The sequence below is a fragment of the Rhodnius prolixus genome, unplaced genomic scaffold (genome assembly GCF_049639745.1).
Source record: "Rhodnius prolixus isolate KJV_2025 unplaced genomic scaffold, Rpr scaffold_6, whole genome shotgun sequence".
NCBI lineage: Eukaryota > Metazoa > Arthropoda > Insecta > Hemiptera > Reduviidae > Rhodnius > Rhodnius prolixus.
In genome coordinates this window covers 8,906,610-8,926,498 of record NW_027411634.1, presented here as the reverse complement: position 1 = coordinate 8,926,498, position 19,889 = coordinate 8,906,610, and the positions used below count along the sequence as shown (strand labels likewise).

Here is a 19,889-nt window from a genome sequence, read left to right as displayed (position 1 = left end):
CAAACCTGCAGAATGGGGATGTGTGGTATAACTTAAGCACAACAAAAACGAATACTAGACAAATAGATCGAGTTGGTTGTATTCAAACTGTTTCAATATCTTTCGTGGAAAACAGCCTTAAAATAATTTCTACAGAACATTTTTTCCCCACTCTGGCATTTTGTTTATTTTGATTTAGTAAGTGTTAGTAATTTACAACTTCGTTGCTATTGTAATAAGTACAAACTTACCACACATGGGAACTATTTATTGTTGGGAAGGGGTAGTGTTACTCTTATTTTAGTCTCCATTTACCCCCACCCCAGGCGTTCTGGCACGCTCCTCTACGCTACGTACTGCTTACTGTTCTTGCTGGCCAGAGTTTACAAGTTTGGGTTAGCCTTTATCCAATCTGTACAGTGCTAGTTGCATACAGTGCTCATACACTCTTATGTCATTCAAGAGTCACCTGCTGGAACCATGGCCTTCCTTAAAACCTTGTGGAAAGGACACTCAAAACATAAAAGTGAGTCAAACCTTCTCTTTTGCTATTACTCAAATTTATCAAATACTTATTACATTATTTAGTAATTAAGTATAAGTAAATAAGTAAAAGTAAATAGCCAAGAGCGAATAAATTATAGAAACACAGTTAACTTTGAGAAAATAATATACTTTTATATTGAATTTAAATGGAATTTGATGATTCACATTCTTCATGATTTCATCACCTCATTATTTTATCAAATATCACTAGTTAGACGCTTGTAAGACAATAATTAATTCTTCATTTTATTAGTTAATCTAATTTGTCTGTCTGAGTTCATTTCTTGAAAGTAATTTGTGTAAACTTAATACAATATAGTAAAACCATTTACTTAATTCATATTAAACGTTTGTTAGTATTTCCTTGGAAAGTTTTGGATTTATTTTAATATCTATTTATTGGCAACAAGTAAATATGATACTAATATATATGCTTTGCAAAAAAAAACCTGCAGGAATCTTGGCAGGACATTTATCCAGACTCAATTAATTTTATAGTAGATAGGTAAACGGGTGAGCACAACGACTGATAAAGGTTACACTGGGAGAATTTTCCGACTTACTGAAGTCACGGTCTCTTCATTCGGAGCAATTGGAATGTGATAGTAACAAGAAAATGGGTTTCATTTAATTTTAATAACTTTTCCCACAGACTAAACCTCTCAGGATGGGTCCTCAATCATGAAAGTTCTTAAACATTTTAAGTTACAGTTAACTCATTTTGAGCTTGCCACTCAAATGCTCCGATGAGTACGCTTAAAACTAAACTCTCTGAGTTAATCCTTTCCCAATGCCGTTTTTATTATGAAAGCTGGTCGAAACAAAAAAAGAATTTAATAACTGGTAGACGTTCTTTAAGCCGTTTATTGTAGAATAAAAGATCTCCTAGAAATGTTCGACAATTTACCCTCGATTGTATCGTTGTTGATAATGTCATCATTTCTTGCTTTGCATTTCACTTAAAGAAATCTTTCTTTAACTATTCTTTATATTTCTTCCAAAAACTTTGTTGTTCTGGTTCCGTTGGGTTATCGTACATCAAACCAGAATTTATTTATTGAAACTATAAAATACTTGTAAAAACTATAACAAGAATATGAAACACAGCTATAAATAAATAATTACGCAGTACTATTATAAAGTAAATATATTTTAAGAAATTAGAACTATATCTTTCAGTTTTTAATACCAGCATTTGAAAACAATTTATTATTTGACGATGGTATAATCAGTTGCACATGATTTAACTGTATCTCAGACATGCTGATTATATGCTATTATTGAGGTCGCTTTATAATCAGCTGTATTCATGATTAGATTTATTTTTTTTCATATAATTTTATACATACTTCGACTTTTCATTTTGAAATATTCTCTAAACAAATATTTGTCAATCATAGATCTCGTTTTGGTACCATTTTTTCCACTTCAATGCACTAAAGTTTGTCCAAAATCCATTATCGGAAATGAAATTTCATTCATCCGCGATTATCTGTATTATTATATAGATTAAATATTATTACCACTTGCCCACCAATATGATATGAATAGATATTTCAGTCATTGCTTGAACACTAAGTTTGAGTAAACTCAATGAAATGAAAAAGTTACATTAATTTTGCGATTAGATTGCATAGATGTTTTAAGATCTTTTTTTAGCTGCATTATATCTAAAGAATTGCGCAACTTCTTGGTTGTTGCACTTCGACAATTTTTCTGCACTGGAAACTTCTGAATATGTTACAATATTAATTAGATACCTAAATATTTATATTTAATTGGAGACAGTGAAAAAGACACACATTCTTCACCATGTTTTCAAATTTTCTTATTACCGTACCAATTCGTAAAGGAGGGTACCATAAAATCGTAATAGGCAGACTACTTCTGGTAAAAACTAAGCCAGGGGAAGGAAATTAATTTCCTTTAATGATTTTTTATCATTTTCGGCCTCTAGGCGGAAATAGGATGTTCATTAAAAACTAATATTATACACAAAATCTCAATTCATACTCACCTAGTAGAGTTTAAGAAGGTAGCTAAAGTTATGCTGGCTTTCCAATGTAAGGAGGAAACCTAAAGCTTCCTTATTTACCCTGAAAAGTTTAACTTTCAGCTAGGATATATTGTTTATAACAACTTACTGTTGAAAGATCCGCTTAAGTCTTTTTCTTTTTCTTTAGCTTTCATTTGAACTTTTTGTTGCAACTCTCTGAAAACATTTCTCTAATGTAGATTAAAGAATATTTTGATTGTTTGAGAATTTAAGAGTATCTTTGATTGATATAAAAGTTCATTGTCCTGAAGAAAGTGAAACGTTTCTTTGGTCCTGTTTCTTATATCGCTATCATTTCTAATGAAAAGATTGGCACCCGTATACTTGTGACGAATTAAACTCTTGAAAACTAAATGGACTACATTAATCTTCTGAATGTTTAAATAAATTTAAAGTGTTTTGGCCGAACTGAGGGCGACTAAGTAAGTGTCTGAGGTCTAATCCAAAAAGAGTACTAAAGAAATCAATTGAATGTCTTCAAGAAACCAACTCGTATCAAGGGACACTAGGAATGACAAACTTACAAAACAAGTTCATGTAGGACACTTGCCGTACATGCCGCAAGTCTAATATACTCCCAAAAGAGGTTGATGGCTTATAAACCTAAATTCATACTTATTATTGCTATTAACCACGGACTTCACAGCGCTTGAGGTTAGAACACAATTGCTATTAACCACAATCCATCTCCGCAGCTAATTCTAACCCTTTTCTTATTTCTACACAAAAAATGAGCATAAGTTTTTCATTTTTTATTAACTTTAAGAATCGGAAAGATGAACGCAGTAGCGTGGTTTCCTCTTGGGAAGCCAAAACAGCTTGAGAATTTTTCTTAGCCTTCTACAAAGCGTTGGCCTCCGCTTCGTAGTTAGTGGGTATCGAGGTTTACGAACTCTGGGCTTCCGGAAATCTTTTTGTAGTTTTCGATATATCGAAGCGCTCATAGCGTTTATCACATCTGGTCATTTTGAACTAGAAATCTTTACTTAATGTTCTAATTTTACTTGGAAGGAATTACTGTTGATGCAAATCAAAAGATTATTTATAAATTTTTCCTTTTGGAAGCTCCTTCAGGTCATTTCAAATAGCATTTTCCAATTTATTTTTGAAAGGAAGTTAGAAAAAATAATTTAGATTGTTTCTAAAAATTAAAAATTTTCCGGAAGTGCCTTTCAGAATGAGGCATCACCAAACATGTTCTCATGACCTGTATTTACAGACTACCACATCGCTTGTGCTTCTTTCAGGTAGTTTTGAGGTATATAAGTATACTAAAAGCAAGCACAAATCATTGAATTAACCTAACAATTTTGGCAGCTGATCTTTAAAGTTAAAACTCCCAAACTTTTGTAAACAGTGTAGTAAATACATTATTTTATGTATTTAAATTAAAGTAAACATAACCACTATATGTAAATATATAAACATGTTTATGCTTCGTTAAATTTGGTTATTTGCCAGCAACAGAAATAAACTACACACACCATTAGCTCTGCTTCTGTTTTATTTTCCGCATTATTTAAACATTCTGGTTAGAGGGAAAAACGATAGACGGCATTTTTGAATTAATTTTGGTTAGAAAAAATGCAATTAAAAATCTGGTGAGAGATTTAACTATTTTAAATTAACGTAAAATGTCCAAAATTTTTATTTTGATGAAAGTTATTTAATAAAAATTAACTGCAGATCTTTATTAAGCGGGATATAGGTCATTTTGGTCAAGCCCAGCTTTCTTCCTTTCATTTTACATGACTTTGATGGAGTCGCGGGGAGCTAGCAGAGACTAGTTTTGCGAGTTAGGTTCTAATCTGGGCTTCTTACTCCCTAAATTCAATCCAGTAAAGGGTGGGTGTTTTGAGCAATCGTCGGGCATCCAAGAAGGACTCAGAGGACTCTGGCCCAGTAGCTAAGACCTGGCTGCCTTTTTAGGATGGATAGATGGGGTACTTAGAGGCCTTGCATGAAACATACAAGGATATCCCACTAGCCTCTGCGTTCATCTTAATTGTGCCTCCCTTGTGGAGACTAAGTAAGATCAAGAGCAAAAGAGGTAAGGTATGAGGCTTAGATACCCTGAGATATTACGCAAAAATGACCATTCGTTAAAACTCCTAGACCCAGTAAAATGCAGAAGTTTTTCCTACCAGAACTAACAGTTCACTTTGTATTTTCAAATTGGACACTGTATAATATAGTTGATTTACATAAAGTCGCTATGTAATTTATATGTTTAACAACTATATTATATATTAATTTATATACTTATAGAATGAAGAATTAAGAAAGTTAAGCTGAGTATTGTTCTATAAGACTTACAAGTTTAACAGAATGTATCTATTTTGAGAGACAGATAAAAGCATTTTTCTTTTTTTGAAAAATATTTTGGGTAGACTTAGCTTTGTGGCCTAAACAGAAACAGCGTCCCACTGTCTCTAATGTATTTCTACTATTTTTTGTTGTTGTTGCTTATTCTGTCTCTAACTGTTGTTGATGCAAAACATTGACGTAAAACGAGCCCTAGAGTTGCTATAGTTAGTTATTCCTTTTATTTTTGTTATTCATGTCTCTCTTGAATTATTTCATTCATTTCTCTAATTACTGGGAAGCCTATGCTATAATAGGTAGCCTTCGTAGTTGTAGCATAAACTGATAAGGGATCATTTTCGTGTCGAAAGATATGTTTTGAAAACCTACACCCAAATTAAATTCAAAACATGGAAGTAGAAAAAGCAGTGACCAAAACACCAAAATTTTTAAACAGAAATGGCTTTCTAAAAATAGAATAGGAAAATTGAAACATTTAGTGATCTAGAAAGGGCAGGTCAAACAAACGCACCTACAACGCACTTATTCTTACGTCCTTGTGTGTTAGGACATGCGGTTTTTTGATTTTTTTTTAGTGTGAAATACGTATGTGAATGCACTTTATGTATTAAGGTTTCGGCTAGCCGAAAAATAACGCGCATTATTAGCGAAAAACATTCCAACAATTTAGTAGAGAAAATTTTTGAAAAGTTTCAAATTCCATTGGGCGTATTTTCGACTACATCTTACGGTCTGATATCTCTAGTGATTCTTTAAAGGAGGATCTTAATTTGAAGATCTTTCGATTTAGCCTCATCCTACAAAACACTCAATACCACATATACGAGGGTCGTTTGAAAAGTCCGTGCAAAGTCAGAGAGATAGCACTACTGGCGCGTATCGAGGTTATGTTTAGTTAGTAGCATCTCTTGGAAGAACACACACCAAGTTTCAGCCAGATCGGTCTATTTCTTTGTGTTTGGCATTCGTTTGAATCGAGGAAGGCAAAACGCCTCAGGAGACTAAAGAGAAGCTTGATAAACATTATGGTGACTCTGCACCTTCGATTAGAACAGTTTATAAGTGGTATCAAAATTTTCGGAGTGGCCATATGGGCACAAGTGACGCTGAACGTTCTGGACGCCCTGTTGAGGTTACTACTCCAGAAATCATTGATAAAATCCATGATATGGTGATGGATGACAGAAGAGTGAAGGTGCGTGAGATTGCTAGTGCTGTGGGCATCTCGAATGAACGGGTACATAATATTTTGCATCAACATTTGGACATGACAAAGCTATCCGCAAGATGGGTGCCGCGATTGCTCACGCTTGACCAAAAACGAAATCGTGTGAAGTGTTGCAAGGACGGTTTGCAACTGTTCCAGAAGAATCCGCAGGACTTTAAGCGTCGTTTCGTCACTGTGGATGAAACATGGATACATCACTACACTCCTGAGACCAAAGAACAATCTAAACAATGGGTTACCAAGAGGGAATCTGCGCCAAAAAAAAGGCGAAGACCGTTCCTTCGGCCGGAAAGATTATGGCGACTGTCTTTTGGGATTCGCAAGGAATAATCTCATCGACTATCTGGAAAAGGGTAAAACTATTACAGGTGCATATTATTCATCGTTATTGGACCGTTTGAAAACCGAGCTGCAAGAAAAACGCCCACGATTGGCCCACAAAAAAGTCCTTTTCCATCACGACAACGCACCAGCTCACACCTCAGCAGTTGTGGTCGCAAAATTAATGGAAATAGGGTTCCAACTCGTTTCATATCCCCCCTATTCTCCAGACTTGGCTCCCTCGGACTACTATTTGTTCCCCAATATGAAGAAATGGCTGGCGGGAAAAAGATTTTATTCAAACGGGGAGGTGATTGCAGAAACGAATGGCTATTTTTCAGACTTGGACAAATCCTATTATTCGGAAGGGATCAACAAACTAGAGCAGCGTTGGACGAAGTGTATAAGCCTAAAAGGAGATTATGTTGAAAAATAAAAAAGGTTTACCCCAAAAAATTAAGTAGTTTTTATTTTTGCACGGACTTTTCAAACGACCCTCGTACGTACATACACTTATAAACACATCCTGTACTTAATTGAGTAGCATTTAGTAACAGTGACGTTCTTATTTTTAAACCGGAAATTAAAATGATGTAATATGTTAGTTGATTGTCTATAAAAGCCTGAGAAATAATTGCCATTTATTGATTCCTTTTAACGAAGATTTCTTTCTATTATTTCTTTATATTATTCAGAAGGCAATTGAATCTGTTTATATGGTAAAAGTAAAGTATCGCCTATTTATTTTTTAGCTTTTGCTTTAAACTTAAAGCTAGTACTTCTGATCGTAGATTGACATTCTTGTCATCTCTGCTCATCAAAAGGCGAATTTTAAATTGGACTTTTCCGAACTATTATATCATTAAATGTTACTTCAATATTATTTATGAAGTGTCCAAAATCCACTGCGATTTCTTCAATTTCCTGCAGGGAATCAATGTATTGGTTCACCAAGAGAGAAGTGAAAAGAAGGAACACAGATTTGACTCATATTGAATTACCAAAAAAGGTGGTAAAATTGATGCAAAAGAATGGTAGAGATTGACGGAAGTAAGCGCTGATGCACTCCAGATTAATTAAAAACCTGTCTGCCGGAAATAGTGTGATGTTCAAGGATTTCTCAAACATCATTTCCGAAGAGAATCCTCATGAGTAAATGTGGGATGAGGAAATGTTTGAACATAAAATCGATGCTCTTTTAAATAAATGTGGCCACTTATTTTTTGTATTGCTTCTCTCTCTCCAACACTTTTTACAGAAATCTTCATAAACCTTGTCACCGATTTTCTAATTTCTTTTTATTCTGCTTTTTATTGTTGAGATTCTTGATTCAGTGATTCTTATTTTAAACATAAGTAACACCCCAGTTTAATTCTTTTTCTACTTGGAGTGTGTGAAGTAGGTTAATGGGGCTTCTGAATTGAACAAAATGAGAGTGGGTTTGTGAACAGAATATTAGCTCCCAAATTGCAGCAAACTCCCTTCTGATACTGTCGCTTCCAAATTCATAACTTTTGGCGGAAATTGACTTAGACAAATTGGATTTTACGGAAATTATTATTCGTTTTTTTTAAAGATTTTTTTCGCTTTTCTTTAAATTTGTCAAATTAATTGCATATTTATGGAGGAAAGCTTTCCTCTAAAGTGGAAAATGCGGCATTATCACCTGGGATTTAAATATGTAAGCAAAATTTCTAAATGTGAAGTAAAATCGACGGAAAATGTCAACTTACTGAATAGATTTTCTAGCTTCTAGCAATATTTCTCAAAAAGGAGTTCCGATGAAATGAATTGTAATTGAACAGAAGTTTTTTTTTTTTCAGTTTTCTTTATTTTCTTGGTAGTTACCTAAGGATTCTATTTTTAACTTGCCTTGTAATTTTGATTTGAAATTATTCTCAAGAACTATAGAATTTAGTGAGGTTCCTTCAACAGCATCGTTTTGTTTATTCCCCTTTAAAGTTGATCTACCATTTAATCGCCTGATTGCTTATCACTTTCAATGCTGTTGAATAATGACACTGAAAATACAACTCTATACTTCGTTACTTCTGTGTCAAATAAATTGTACTCCCATTCATCTGAATTGGAAATCTATTGGTTAGAAATACTTGTACGAGTATTACTTCTGAAGAGGTTAATAATAGCTGTCCTCATCAGCTATTAATACATAATTACAATGTAATGAAACTACTTTAGCTGGCACGAACTAATTCACATTATCGCCTGCACATGCCGGATATACGTAGATAATAAATAACTAAATCGCTGTATTGTTTTTTTTCAAAACTAAATAAATACTGAATTGTTTTTATCATTGATTGGAATAATATTAATCATTTTTATGTTTTATTATTATTTTTAAAAGTAAATATGGATTTTATTTTTATTTATCGAATCGAGGAATCATCCATAAATATAGTGTTTACTAGAACGGTTTGTTATTTATCTATTTTTGCACAATAATGATGATAATTTTAATTATGACGTAATTATTCATTTTACGCATCATTGATAATTTGTTTTATCGTATTTCTTCAAGAATGTGCCGCCTCGTGTAGTATTCTGTTTAGACTCCTTTCATTCCATTAAATAGAGTGCAATTCCTGTTTTTCGGGCTTCCCGAACCTGTCTCGATCTTCTAGCAATCATTGCATGATACCGGCTACCATTTTCTGGCGTCTCGCTTCGCTTTCTTGAGTCTTTGCCGATTCGGATGTTCTTTAGTGGGCAGCAAAAGAATCACACCTCTGTTTATTCATTTCTAAAGTTAGTAGATGATCATTTAGGGGTACTTCTGCAACCTCTAGACTGCATCCTCCGATACTAGGGCAAGATCAGATGATGTGGCTAAGTGCACCCCTTCTTTGGGCCGAAGCCATTTGCTTCCCGATATGCGGCATCCTTGGTTACGCATTAGTGGCCAACATCAGCAGCAATATTTTGAGATAGTCGTTTAAATATTTGCTTTTATTATTTCCTTTACTGACAGTAGTAAGTTAACATCTCTGTTCGTAAAACGTAGTGAATGTTTTTATTGATTTCCAGAGTAAAATGAATGAAATAAGAGTTGATGAATATGAATTAGAGGTGGAATGTCCCAAGTATGAGGCCGGTAATGCGTTTTCAGATCATTGCTCTCCAAAGTTGGAAAACAAGTTTTCTCACTGCATTATGTTTTGACATAACGAGGTGTGCACGTAAGTAAGGAACTAATCTGCCTGAGTTTGAAATTTGGATAGATTAATTTATACAGAGAATTTGAAACTATACTGACATCGCTCTATACCACCTTCACATCATATGCGCCGCCATTATTATAGGCATTAGCTCTAAACTTCGTAACTATCTCGGTTAATCAATTTCAGTCTTGAATTGATCGCAAATGTAAGCTTTATAACTTTGGGTATTGATTCCATATTTTTTTCTCCTTATTTTGTCCGTTATCCAAGTACTCTGTTGTCTATTTCGGTAACCTATTATTATTTTAATCTCCCTTGTATGTTTTTAGACGCTGTGTATTATTTTATTGTATTCTTAGTAAATAAATGCGCCAATTTTTCTTTATTTTCCCCTCTCATCGCATAAGATGTTTTTATCATTAATGCATTGATGCATTTATTCCTGCTACTGCACAAATTTGATTTTTTAAAAACCCTCGTATTTTAGGAACTCAAGAAACCATAAACGTTTTTTTGGAAACAGACCTGACGCAATAATTCTCTAACTAGAGATAGAGAATTAAACAAGCTAATACTTCCTTTTCTATCCGATTACAGCGCAATACCAAAATAATGCTGACCAATACAAAAATGCTATAAATAAATCTCGAGCAAAGAGTCATTCGTATTTCCTAGGAAGTCCACAGTTGTATCTAAAAATAATCTGAACGTCTTCACTAGGAGACGAAAAGTTTCTGTGTTCATGCATTTTTATAAATTGAACTATAATTCTCAAATTGAACTAACTCACTTTCAACATTTTAGAATCACTTTTTGAGGTTTCATTTCTTTCGTTCAAGAAGAAAGCAAGACGAATAAGATGAATGACCTTTATTAGAAATTCGTATAATGACTTCCTGCATTTAAGGCACTAATCTATGGAAAATATTTAACGTAAATAATCCAACACGGCTGAATAAAAGTACATTATACATAATTGGTTACTTATTAGCACTTATTAAAAAACATTTATTTTTTTAAATTCAAAACAACTCATTACTGTAATAAGCTACTTCTCTTTTAGGCTTATGAAGTGTTTAATGTGTTTCCGCTTCCTTTGAAAGAACACGCTTTCATTATTTAAGTGTTTTTCCTCATTATTTAATGCGTTCCGTAGACACGCGATGGTAATTTTTTAATTTTCTATGTTCATTACTCATAATGATGTCATTTACCCAATTCTAAAACTTAAATCACCTTGGAGTTTTGAAGTATGCATGTGATTCAAAGGAAAATATGAAATATAAAAAGTAAACAACACTTCCGTTGCGCTTATTAATTAACATAAATGATACGTAAACTTTGGAAAGAGCTTATGAATTTACGTAGTCACTTTTTTTATGAAGTGGGTATTAGATGGTGTCTTTTTTTTCTTGAAGTGGTAAACACATGTAGACGTTTGACGATGGTAAATTTGTCTTCTGACTAGCTAAAGTGAACTATGAACTTGGTGACTTGAACGTATTTCGTTCCTACTATTGATCAAATCAATTTCTCCTTTTATCATTTTTTTTGTTATTAAAAATACTAAAATTAACCTTGAATACATTTTTGGTTAATTTTTAATTGAATTCATTTAGCACAAATTGCTTTTCAAAGTATTTATTAAGGAAGTGTTCCTTCCCTTCTTAAGACCAGTTCACCACTATAAGACTACAATAAGACGATTGGATACTCCTGCTCATCCTGAGAAGAGAATAAGGAAGGAAATCTACTAATTCATTAATGGAATGTAGAATATAAGCATTGTAAACTGGTAGATTAACACCCTTGTCAAAATTATTTTAACTGTCCACTCTACTAAAACTTATCTACCAAACCAGAGTTCAAAACTTTCAGCTGAGTGTATAATTGTGGAAACTAGTTCAATTTAATTAAATACTATAGTGGATAACAGACCTTTACAAAATTTAACAGAAGGAAATCATTTAGAAAATAAATACGTTTATTAACTAAACACTTAGTAGCATTTAAACTGGAAACGCCTGAAACATTTAATCGTGTTTGGCTACATATTTTGTTCTGAAGTGAGACATAGTGTCCTGGAAGGTGGTAATTTTGTTGAGCTTAGAAATTTTACCAGCAGAAAATCGTTATAGTTGATTTCCTCTAGATAAATACCTCGAAGTTCAATTTGATCCAGAATCTTGCATCTTTCTCTCATGGGGGGAAAAAATCAAAAGTTCTTAGATTTGGTAACCGGAATTCAGTTGATTTTGGTGACACTTACTTCTACTTCCATTTCCTTGGGACACACCGAAAATTCATATACTAAAACAAAACGTATTACTTCCATATTTAACGTTTAACAGATTTTGGTAAATTGTAACAGGATATCAGGATATGAAGGCTGAGCAAATGAGTTAAACTCTAGATGGAGGTGAAAAAATGTTTTAGTAGGGCACAGAAAGGATTAATGCTGATTCTAACTTGGTGGATCTGGGAAAGAAGCATTTTAGAGTTCTCGTAGTGAGATGATTGGGCTTGCTTACTGTGGATGGTCACTTGAATACCATCGAATGGGAGAACAATGTGCTGAGAAATAGAATGTGAGAGACCGTGTATCATTACTTAGTACACTCCTCTCTTCCTTAAGTCAAAGTGTAGGATATTTCGTACTAACTAGATTAGTTAAAGTTCTGTGATACTTTTATAGATTGCATGGAGACTGTTCAGAGATAAAAGAGCCCCTGGAAACTTAGTACTCCTTGTGTTTTTGGTCTCCTAGCAACAGTAGATCTATTTTCAAGTGAGAGAATACAAAGTAAATTAACTACAGAATAAAGTACTGCGCAAAATAACTGTTTAGAAAAATTACTATCTAGAAACTGAACGTGTCATCGCGAAAAATCCAGTTCCAATGAACAGCAACTTTGCTAACCATCTGTGGCTAACGCTTAACAATGAGAAGCCAGTTTTAGTGACCCTTATTAACGCATGTCACTCTCCTCAAGAGACTCGAGAAAAATTTGCTGAATCATTATCTGTTTAGCTTAATTCTCGAAAAGAGTAAAAAAAAAAAAAAAAAAGGCATGAATGTCTTTACTTTATTAAGCCCATTCATGGTTATTCTCTCCATTGATCTTGGCGGCCATCAAAAGGTGAAGCCATACCAACATGGTCGATCTGTAATTACTGCTTCTAGAGATACCCTACAATGGTTTTTAATGAATGAGAAAAAGGTCGTTTGCATTTCTAAGATTATACTATTGTTATTGATGTTTTAATTGTTATTGCCACTTTTATTAGTGACAAAGATTTCATGTTTTTTATTTTTACTTTTTAAAGTAACGTACTTTTTCTTTTCTTTTTTTCTTGTTTATTTGTGCTATAATCAGCGCGATGGCGCTATAAGTAGCAATGATAAAAACGAACATAGAAGTAAACTAGTGATAACAGGAGTTACGCAGTAGTATCTCTCCAAAGCACTGAACTATTAGTCTACTTTCATCACTAGAGAAGGATGTCTCGAGGCCACTGTCTTCTAAAAGACAGTTGTTGTACAGGATGTCCTGTATTGTCAGGAAGTGTTTTAGAAGAAAGATTTTGAGCTAGAGGCTTGCTGGTTGAAGTGGAGTTTTCTGTACCGTGTTTTCAGCGACTTGGGTGATAAAATGGAATGTTAAGATCAGTGTGTATAGTCAGGTTGGAGACATCAAATGGAGCTTTTACTATAGATTGAAGTATTTTAGATTGTAGAAATTGAATTGGTGCGTTTGGTTGAATCCTACATCTCTATTTTATAGGCCTATGAATGGATTTTGAAATAGTAGTATAAATTAGTCTTTTGTTGTCCAGAGACAGCGTACTTTTTTTTAAAAAACAATTTTGTGACATCATTAAGTGCCGTAAATTGGGAATTGAATGCAAACATCTTTTCTGAATATAGGATGAAAAAAATAACCGCCAGTTTCAGTCATGATATATTTTTATTATGCCGAGCTTTCGACCTATGGACTAGGTCATCTTCAGGGCTAATTGACAATGTAATATATTACATCATTAAAGGGTTGGTGTGTCTTCTGTCTTGTCTGTTCATAGCCCATGGAACTGAGTCCATGAACACACAAACCATTAATGAATTTCACATTTAGATGCAAGTTTACATTCTCACTTTATCTCGTTCTGGTCTCACTTTTCTCTCGTTAATGACGATACTGCCCTCTCGCTAATAACAGTAATCTCCATCACTAAACTAAAAAAATCGCATTCATATCCGGCACTTCCGTTCAGGGTAATCAATTCTAGTGATGATAATCCATTCTTTTCTTTGCTAATTTAGTTTTGGGGCTTACTGTAGCCGTAAAGATAAAAATTAATCATATCCATAACTTCGGCAAGAATTAAAATTATTTGAAGAGCAACTCCAGAAAAGTAGAAAGGTTATCTCTGAAAACAATCGCGGGCTAACTCAAACAATCAAAAATAATACCAATCTATTTAATTCATTCTATTATTTTATATTAATCGGAAAAAGGAGGTTGTAAATTGAGAGGGAGTGCCATTAATTTCAAACCAACTGCCAACTAAATCTATTGTGGCTCCCTTAAGAGTGTCAGCGCTTCTTCAATTACTGTAGGCTCCAGTAAAGAACAGGAAGTGACAATGTAAAATTGCGTATGTGTTTTAGCTTTTCCACTAATTAGGATCAAAATAAAGATTTTTTAAAAAGGCCTTCCGGTTAGTTTTCTTTAATTTTGTAACCCTTAATTAATTTAGAAACAATTTTCAATTTTCCTTCCAATTCTTTCTCATTCAACTTTAGCAACTGAGTAGCAGCCAGTAAAATATTTGCTGAGAAACTCTTAATTACAAGTTTTTTGTTAACCATTCTCCACCCTCCTTACCGCTATTTTCAAACAATAAAAATAATGCTTTGAATTTTTTAATTAATTTTCATTTTATCTTTCTAATAATCTTTTTTCTTGCTCCGACATTTTCCAACCATTTTTTTGCATAATTTACAATACTAAATGAGTTAAACATTTTATACTCCTAAAACAATTCATTAAAAAATTTTACAGTTGTATAGGAGATATAGACATGCAAAGTTTGAAGGATATGAAAGATCACTAAATTTCAACATCCTATATCTCTTAAACAATTGAAGGTACAATGTTCAAATTTCACTCAATTGTACAGCTAAACAAACTCTTGGAATGAACAAAATTACATTGACTTCCGTACAGTAGTACAGGAGATATAGACATGCAAAGTTTGAAGGATATGAAAGATCACTAAATTTCAACATCCTATATCTCTTAAACAATTGAAGGTACAATGTTCAAATTTCACTCAATTGTACAGCTAAACAAACTCTTGGAATGAACAAAATTACATTGACTTCCGTACAGTAGTACAGGAGATATAGACATGCAAAGTTTGAAGGATATGAAAGATCACTAAATTTCAACATCCTATATCTCTTAAACAATTGAAGGTACAATGTTCAAATTTCACTCAATTGTACAGCTAAACAAACTCTTGGAATGAACAAAATTACATTGACTTCCGTACAGTAGTACAGGAGATATAGACATGCAAAGTTTGAAGGATATGAAAGATCACTAAATTTCAACATCCTATATCTCTTAAACAATTGAAGGTACAATGTTCAAATTTCACTCAATTGTACAGCTAAACAAACTCTTGGAATGAACAAAATTACATTGACTTCCGTACAGTAGTACAGGAGATATAGACTTGCAAAGTTTGAAGGATATGAAAGATCACTAAATTTCAACATCCTATATCTCTTAAACAATTGAAGGTACAATGTTCAAATTTCTCTCAATTGTACAGCTAAACAAACTCTTTGAATGAACAAAATTACATTGACTTCCGTACAGTAGTACAGGAGATACAGACATGCAATGTTTAAAGGATATGTAAGATCACTAAATTTTAACATCTTATATCACTTAAACTATTGCCGGTAGAATCTTTAAATTTCACTCAATTGTACAGCTAAACAAACTCTTGGAATGAACAAAATTACATTGACTTCTTTACAGTGGTATGAGAGATAATAAGAGGCAAAATTTGACGAAAATTATCCACTTGCTTGTATTGAAAAATCCTAATTGAGTTTATCATTCACCTTTATCATAAAATTCTCACTTCATGTTGTACATCATTGGACTGAGTGGTGATCGAGTTAGTTGGCGAGAGTAGAGAGTTCATTAACTGAAATAACCACAAGAGCCGGGCTCTCTCTCTTGATGTGGATGGTTAGGTGAAGGTAAGGAAACTTTTCACCAAAATTAAGTTATCAACTAATCAATATTAAATATTGATTTATGATTGGCATCGCTAGCTTGGAAATGTATCACTACCACATTAAATGGCTCTGCACACTAATTACTTTAAAAGTTAATTTTAGAAAATAGTTAAGAATAAGTTTTCTCTATTATTTTAACTAATGTTTTATTTTATAAACATAATTGAATCAGAGCAATAAAAGTTCATAAGTCAAAATCGTCTATGTATTTCTTAGGAGATGCACTAACTCTTTAGCTTTCCCAATACGTTCGCTCTTTTGTTTCAATGTCGATTAGATTAAGCAAACTATCAATTGCATGCTATTTTAGATAAAACGTATTCCTCTTAGTTCAACAGAAAAAGTGGTACTGCATAATAATGCAAGACGTCAAATTTTAAGTGATTCTTTCTCTTCGCCCTATCTACATTCAGTTCGTACTTCGTCGAACTACAATTTATTCCATTTACTTTTTCTGCTGGGGCAAAATTTTATGTTTTAAGAATAGATGAAATCAGAATATTGGATAGTTGGCATTAAAAAAAAATCTTCATGGTGCCAATGACGAATTATATTATTGGCACAAATAGATCGGCTAGAAGAATAATTTAAGCCCTTATTTTTTAATACTCATTTAAGGTAAATAACTAAAAATAATAGGCTTTTTTTTGCTAGATGTGCTTCGGGCTTTAGATCTGATGAAATTCTACTTTTTTTCAGAAAAAAAGTTTCATTTTCTACCTTATCCTTTTTTGGTTATAAGAAAAGCAATTATGACCGTGCTTTATTTTTAAAGATTCTTTTTCTTTACTCAAAGAATACCTGTTTTTAAATTTGTTTTCTCAATATTTTATTTCATATTATGTTTGATTTGTTAAGAGTTTGGTGTTCAGATAATTAAAAGTTTCTTGCCATTTTCTCAGCTACTTACAAAAGTACTTTAGCACAAATTACTCATGGAGTTCAAGCCGGAGTTCATCTTTCTACTAAGCAACACATCTGAGTGTGGCGGGTTTGCCTATGAGTTAAATAAATGTCAAGCAAAATAAATGGTAATGTGGTGCTATCTTTTGGTGATATAGACAAGTACTTATAGTCATTTTTTTAATTCATCATCATCAGCTTAAGATTTCAATATATTTACAATTTTCCCCGAATTTTATGATGTAAAAAAAATTAAAAGAGAGTGATAAATCATATTTTAGGCTAGGTTATTAAAAAGGGTGTTCGTATGTATCATAATTCTCACATACTCGTATTGATGGCCAGATGTTACAATATAACAGGTAGATAATAGTGTCCTTGAAAAGGGAGTACCCTTAAGCTGTAGAAGTGACTACCCGACCCCATTGCCCACTCTACTGAAGCACACTGAAGAGGAGAGTGATGAAAAGCGGAGCACTTGTCTGGATGATTATGAAGATAAGCTCCACAGTCTGTTTCTAGACCCAACAGTCTAGAGTCTAAATGAATGTAAAGCTTACATGCTTTACACAAGTAATTAACCATCATCGTTCAAGCTTCTACTCTATCTGTTACTAAACTCTAAAATATAATCTCCCTGAAGGAAGACGAACGCACGAATCCACTTCCTGAATTCTCCCTTGGGCACCTGGTTCCAGTTTGAAAGTCACATTGTTGCGCAACATTTCGTAGTTATTAATTATTTTTTTAGGAGTTAATTTAGTGCGCTTAAAAAAAACTACTTCGCTTAATTACTCGGTAAAGTGATTAATGTTAACCTTTTTCTTGTAACAAAGCTAATCCAATCTAGTATCTAATCTTATAGGCCAAAAATTTACCTGTAGATACCAAAACTACAAAAAATAGCTCTGTACTATTAGAACTGAGATAAATGGGATCCCACAACCGACGCGCCTGTGTTATTACTTGGACTGTATTTCAAAGATGGTACACCTTTTGTTTTTAGACTGTTTCCACTTTAACTTTTTCATTCATTAACTGGAGTTCCCCTGGATTTTTCTTTTTTTGTTGGTCCAACCTCCTGGAAAACCTTAAGGGGTTTTCTTTAGCTCTGTCTGTGAGCCATATTTAAATGGTTTCATACAGAGTACCCCTTACTCAGCATGGCTCTGATGCTCTGAGAATCCCTGAAAGCATCTGCCTAATGCACTAAAAACGTTGACTAAATCTACTCATTTTAAATACATCCTGCTACCGATTGCTTTGCAGTTTTTTCCCAAGGGATTTTCAATATTGGGACTGGAAAAACTTCTTCACGAATATAAAAACTTCTTTCTCGTTTAGACTAGATATTAGCCAAAGATGTGACTAACTGACGAGTGGCCATTAGTTGTTTACAATTTTTCCATTTTCGGTAGATAAGGTTTCACCATGATCTCTCCAATCAGGGGTACCATTACAGGAGCTCCTCCTTATCAAGTAATTGTGCCTCAATTTTGGCACCGCTTTTACACACTCCTGGCGTCTTCTTCGACGGCTCCTTCGGTCCATTAAAATATTTTCTTTAATTTAAAGCTTGTTTAAGTTTTATGTATAATCAAAAACTTTATCATGATTGCGAATAGCATAATTTCAAAAAGTAGTTCTTTCTATAAACCTTAAAATATTTCTTTAAGAAATATTAAATATATTTTTATGTTAATCCCAAAAGGGTGAGTTTTTTTGCTCACTTTATTGATTTTTAACTTGTTAAAAACGTAAATAATAACTTTTAGAAACAAAACGATAGCAAAAAAGTAAAAAAAATTGTTTTTATTTATTATTCGGACAGAAATAAACTTTATAAAAACCTTTGGGAGGAAAATAAATTACAGTTGGTGACTTGGAATTAAAGTCAAGATAAGAAAATTTCATGGAAAAACCAACGTTAAGGAGATTCAGTGGTTTTGGATAATTAGGGATATTGGTTAGGCTTTTCTTGGTGAAAGAAAAGTTAAAAAAAAAAATACCTTATCTCTACTATCTGGGTCCACGTTCTTATCTAAAAAGGTTCAGTACCTGGAGTGGAAACGCTATCTCGGTAGGGGAGTCAAGATTTCCCAATGTTTGTTCATTTCATTGACTTTTCTTTTTTCAAGTTCTTTTAATCAATTAAGTCATTTCTGTGGGTGACCTTAGCCTTTTGTTTCTTATCTGTACTAATATTTGTCTTCTTTGATCTCTTAACAGTTATCTAAGAAGTAACTCTTCTTCAGCTTCCAACTTCAGTTACTGAACAACATCTCCTTAACTATTTTTCTTTCCCGCTAAAAAATATTGTAAAAAAATATTGATGCTGCATCCTGCTTGATGATGGGTTGATGATTTTCAGTGATAACGACCTTTCCTTTTAAGTCACTCTAGTGTTGATTCATTATTCTCTCTAGATGTAGCGAAGTCTGCCCAGTACAATTTAGTTGCCCCTAGCACAACCGAAACGAAGTACGAGTATATAGCCTCTATTTGGATTGCCATGTATCTATCCTCTGTACTGTAGTTAAGTTTTACTTTAAAGAGTGTTCAAACAATAGACCTATTAGATTAGATTAGATTGTTTAAGACGGACGGCTCCACCAGAAAGGGGAAGGAACGCAGGCAATCCAAATGCCCATTGTTCCCCGCCCACCCCTCATCTCATGAGAGATACCGGGGCTTTAGAAACAAAATCCAGCTAAAAGTTGCCAGATGCTAATATACAATAATAAACTAATAAAGTAGCAAAAGAATCAGAACACTATTGTGCATGGTGACTCAATCGTCCAGTGCACTGAATAAACCTAGAAAGTTCGTTAAGATTACCAGATGCCACAATCTCCGGTAGGAAAACATTTAACCTCCAAAATACGAGGAATCCTAGTTTTAGAATATACTGGACACAGACTCATCGGACTCACCACAGCCAGTACAATTTGGCGACTGGATAACGCCGCATTTGAAAAGAAGATACTTCTAAATTCGCATGTCCACACTCAACATTTGAACCAACTGGCC

General features: G+C 33.4%; 1 protein-coding gene across 1 annotated transcript in view; it reads left to right on the top strand.

The window, feature by feature from the left end:
* The first annotated feature begins 328 nt into the window (after positions 1–328).
* Positions 329–19,889, top strand: part of LOC141461288 (low density lipoprotein receptor adapter protein 1-B-like) — a 47,847-nt gene continuing 28,286 nt past the window's right edge. The window contains exon 1 of the mRNA XM_074142199.1: positions 329–505. Within this exon, the coding sequence (XP_073998300.1) occupies positions 460–505 (46 nt within the window). The 5' untranslated portion in view covers positions 329–459. The remainder of the gene's footprint in view (positions 506–19,889) is intronic.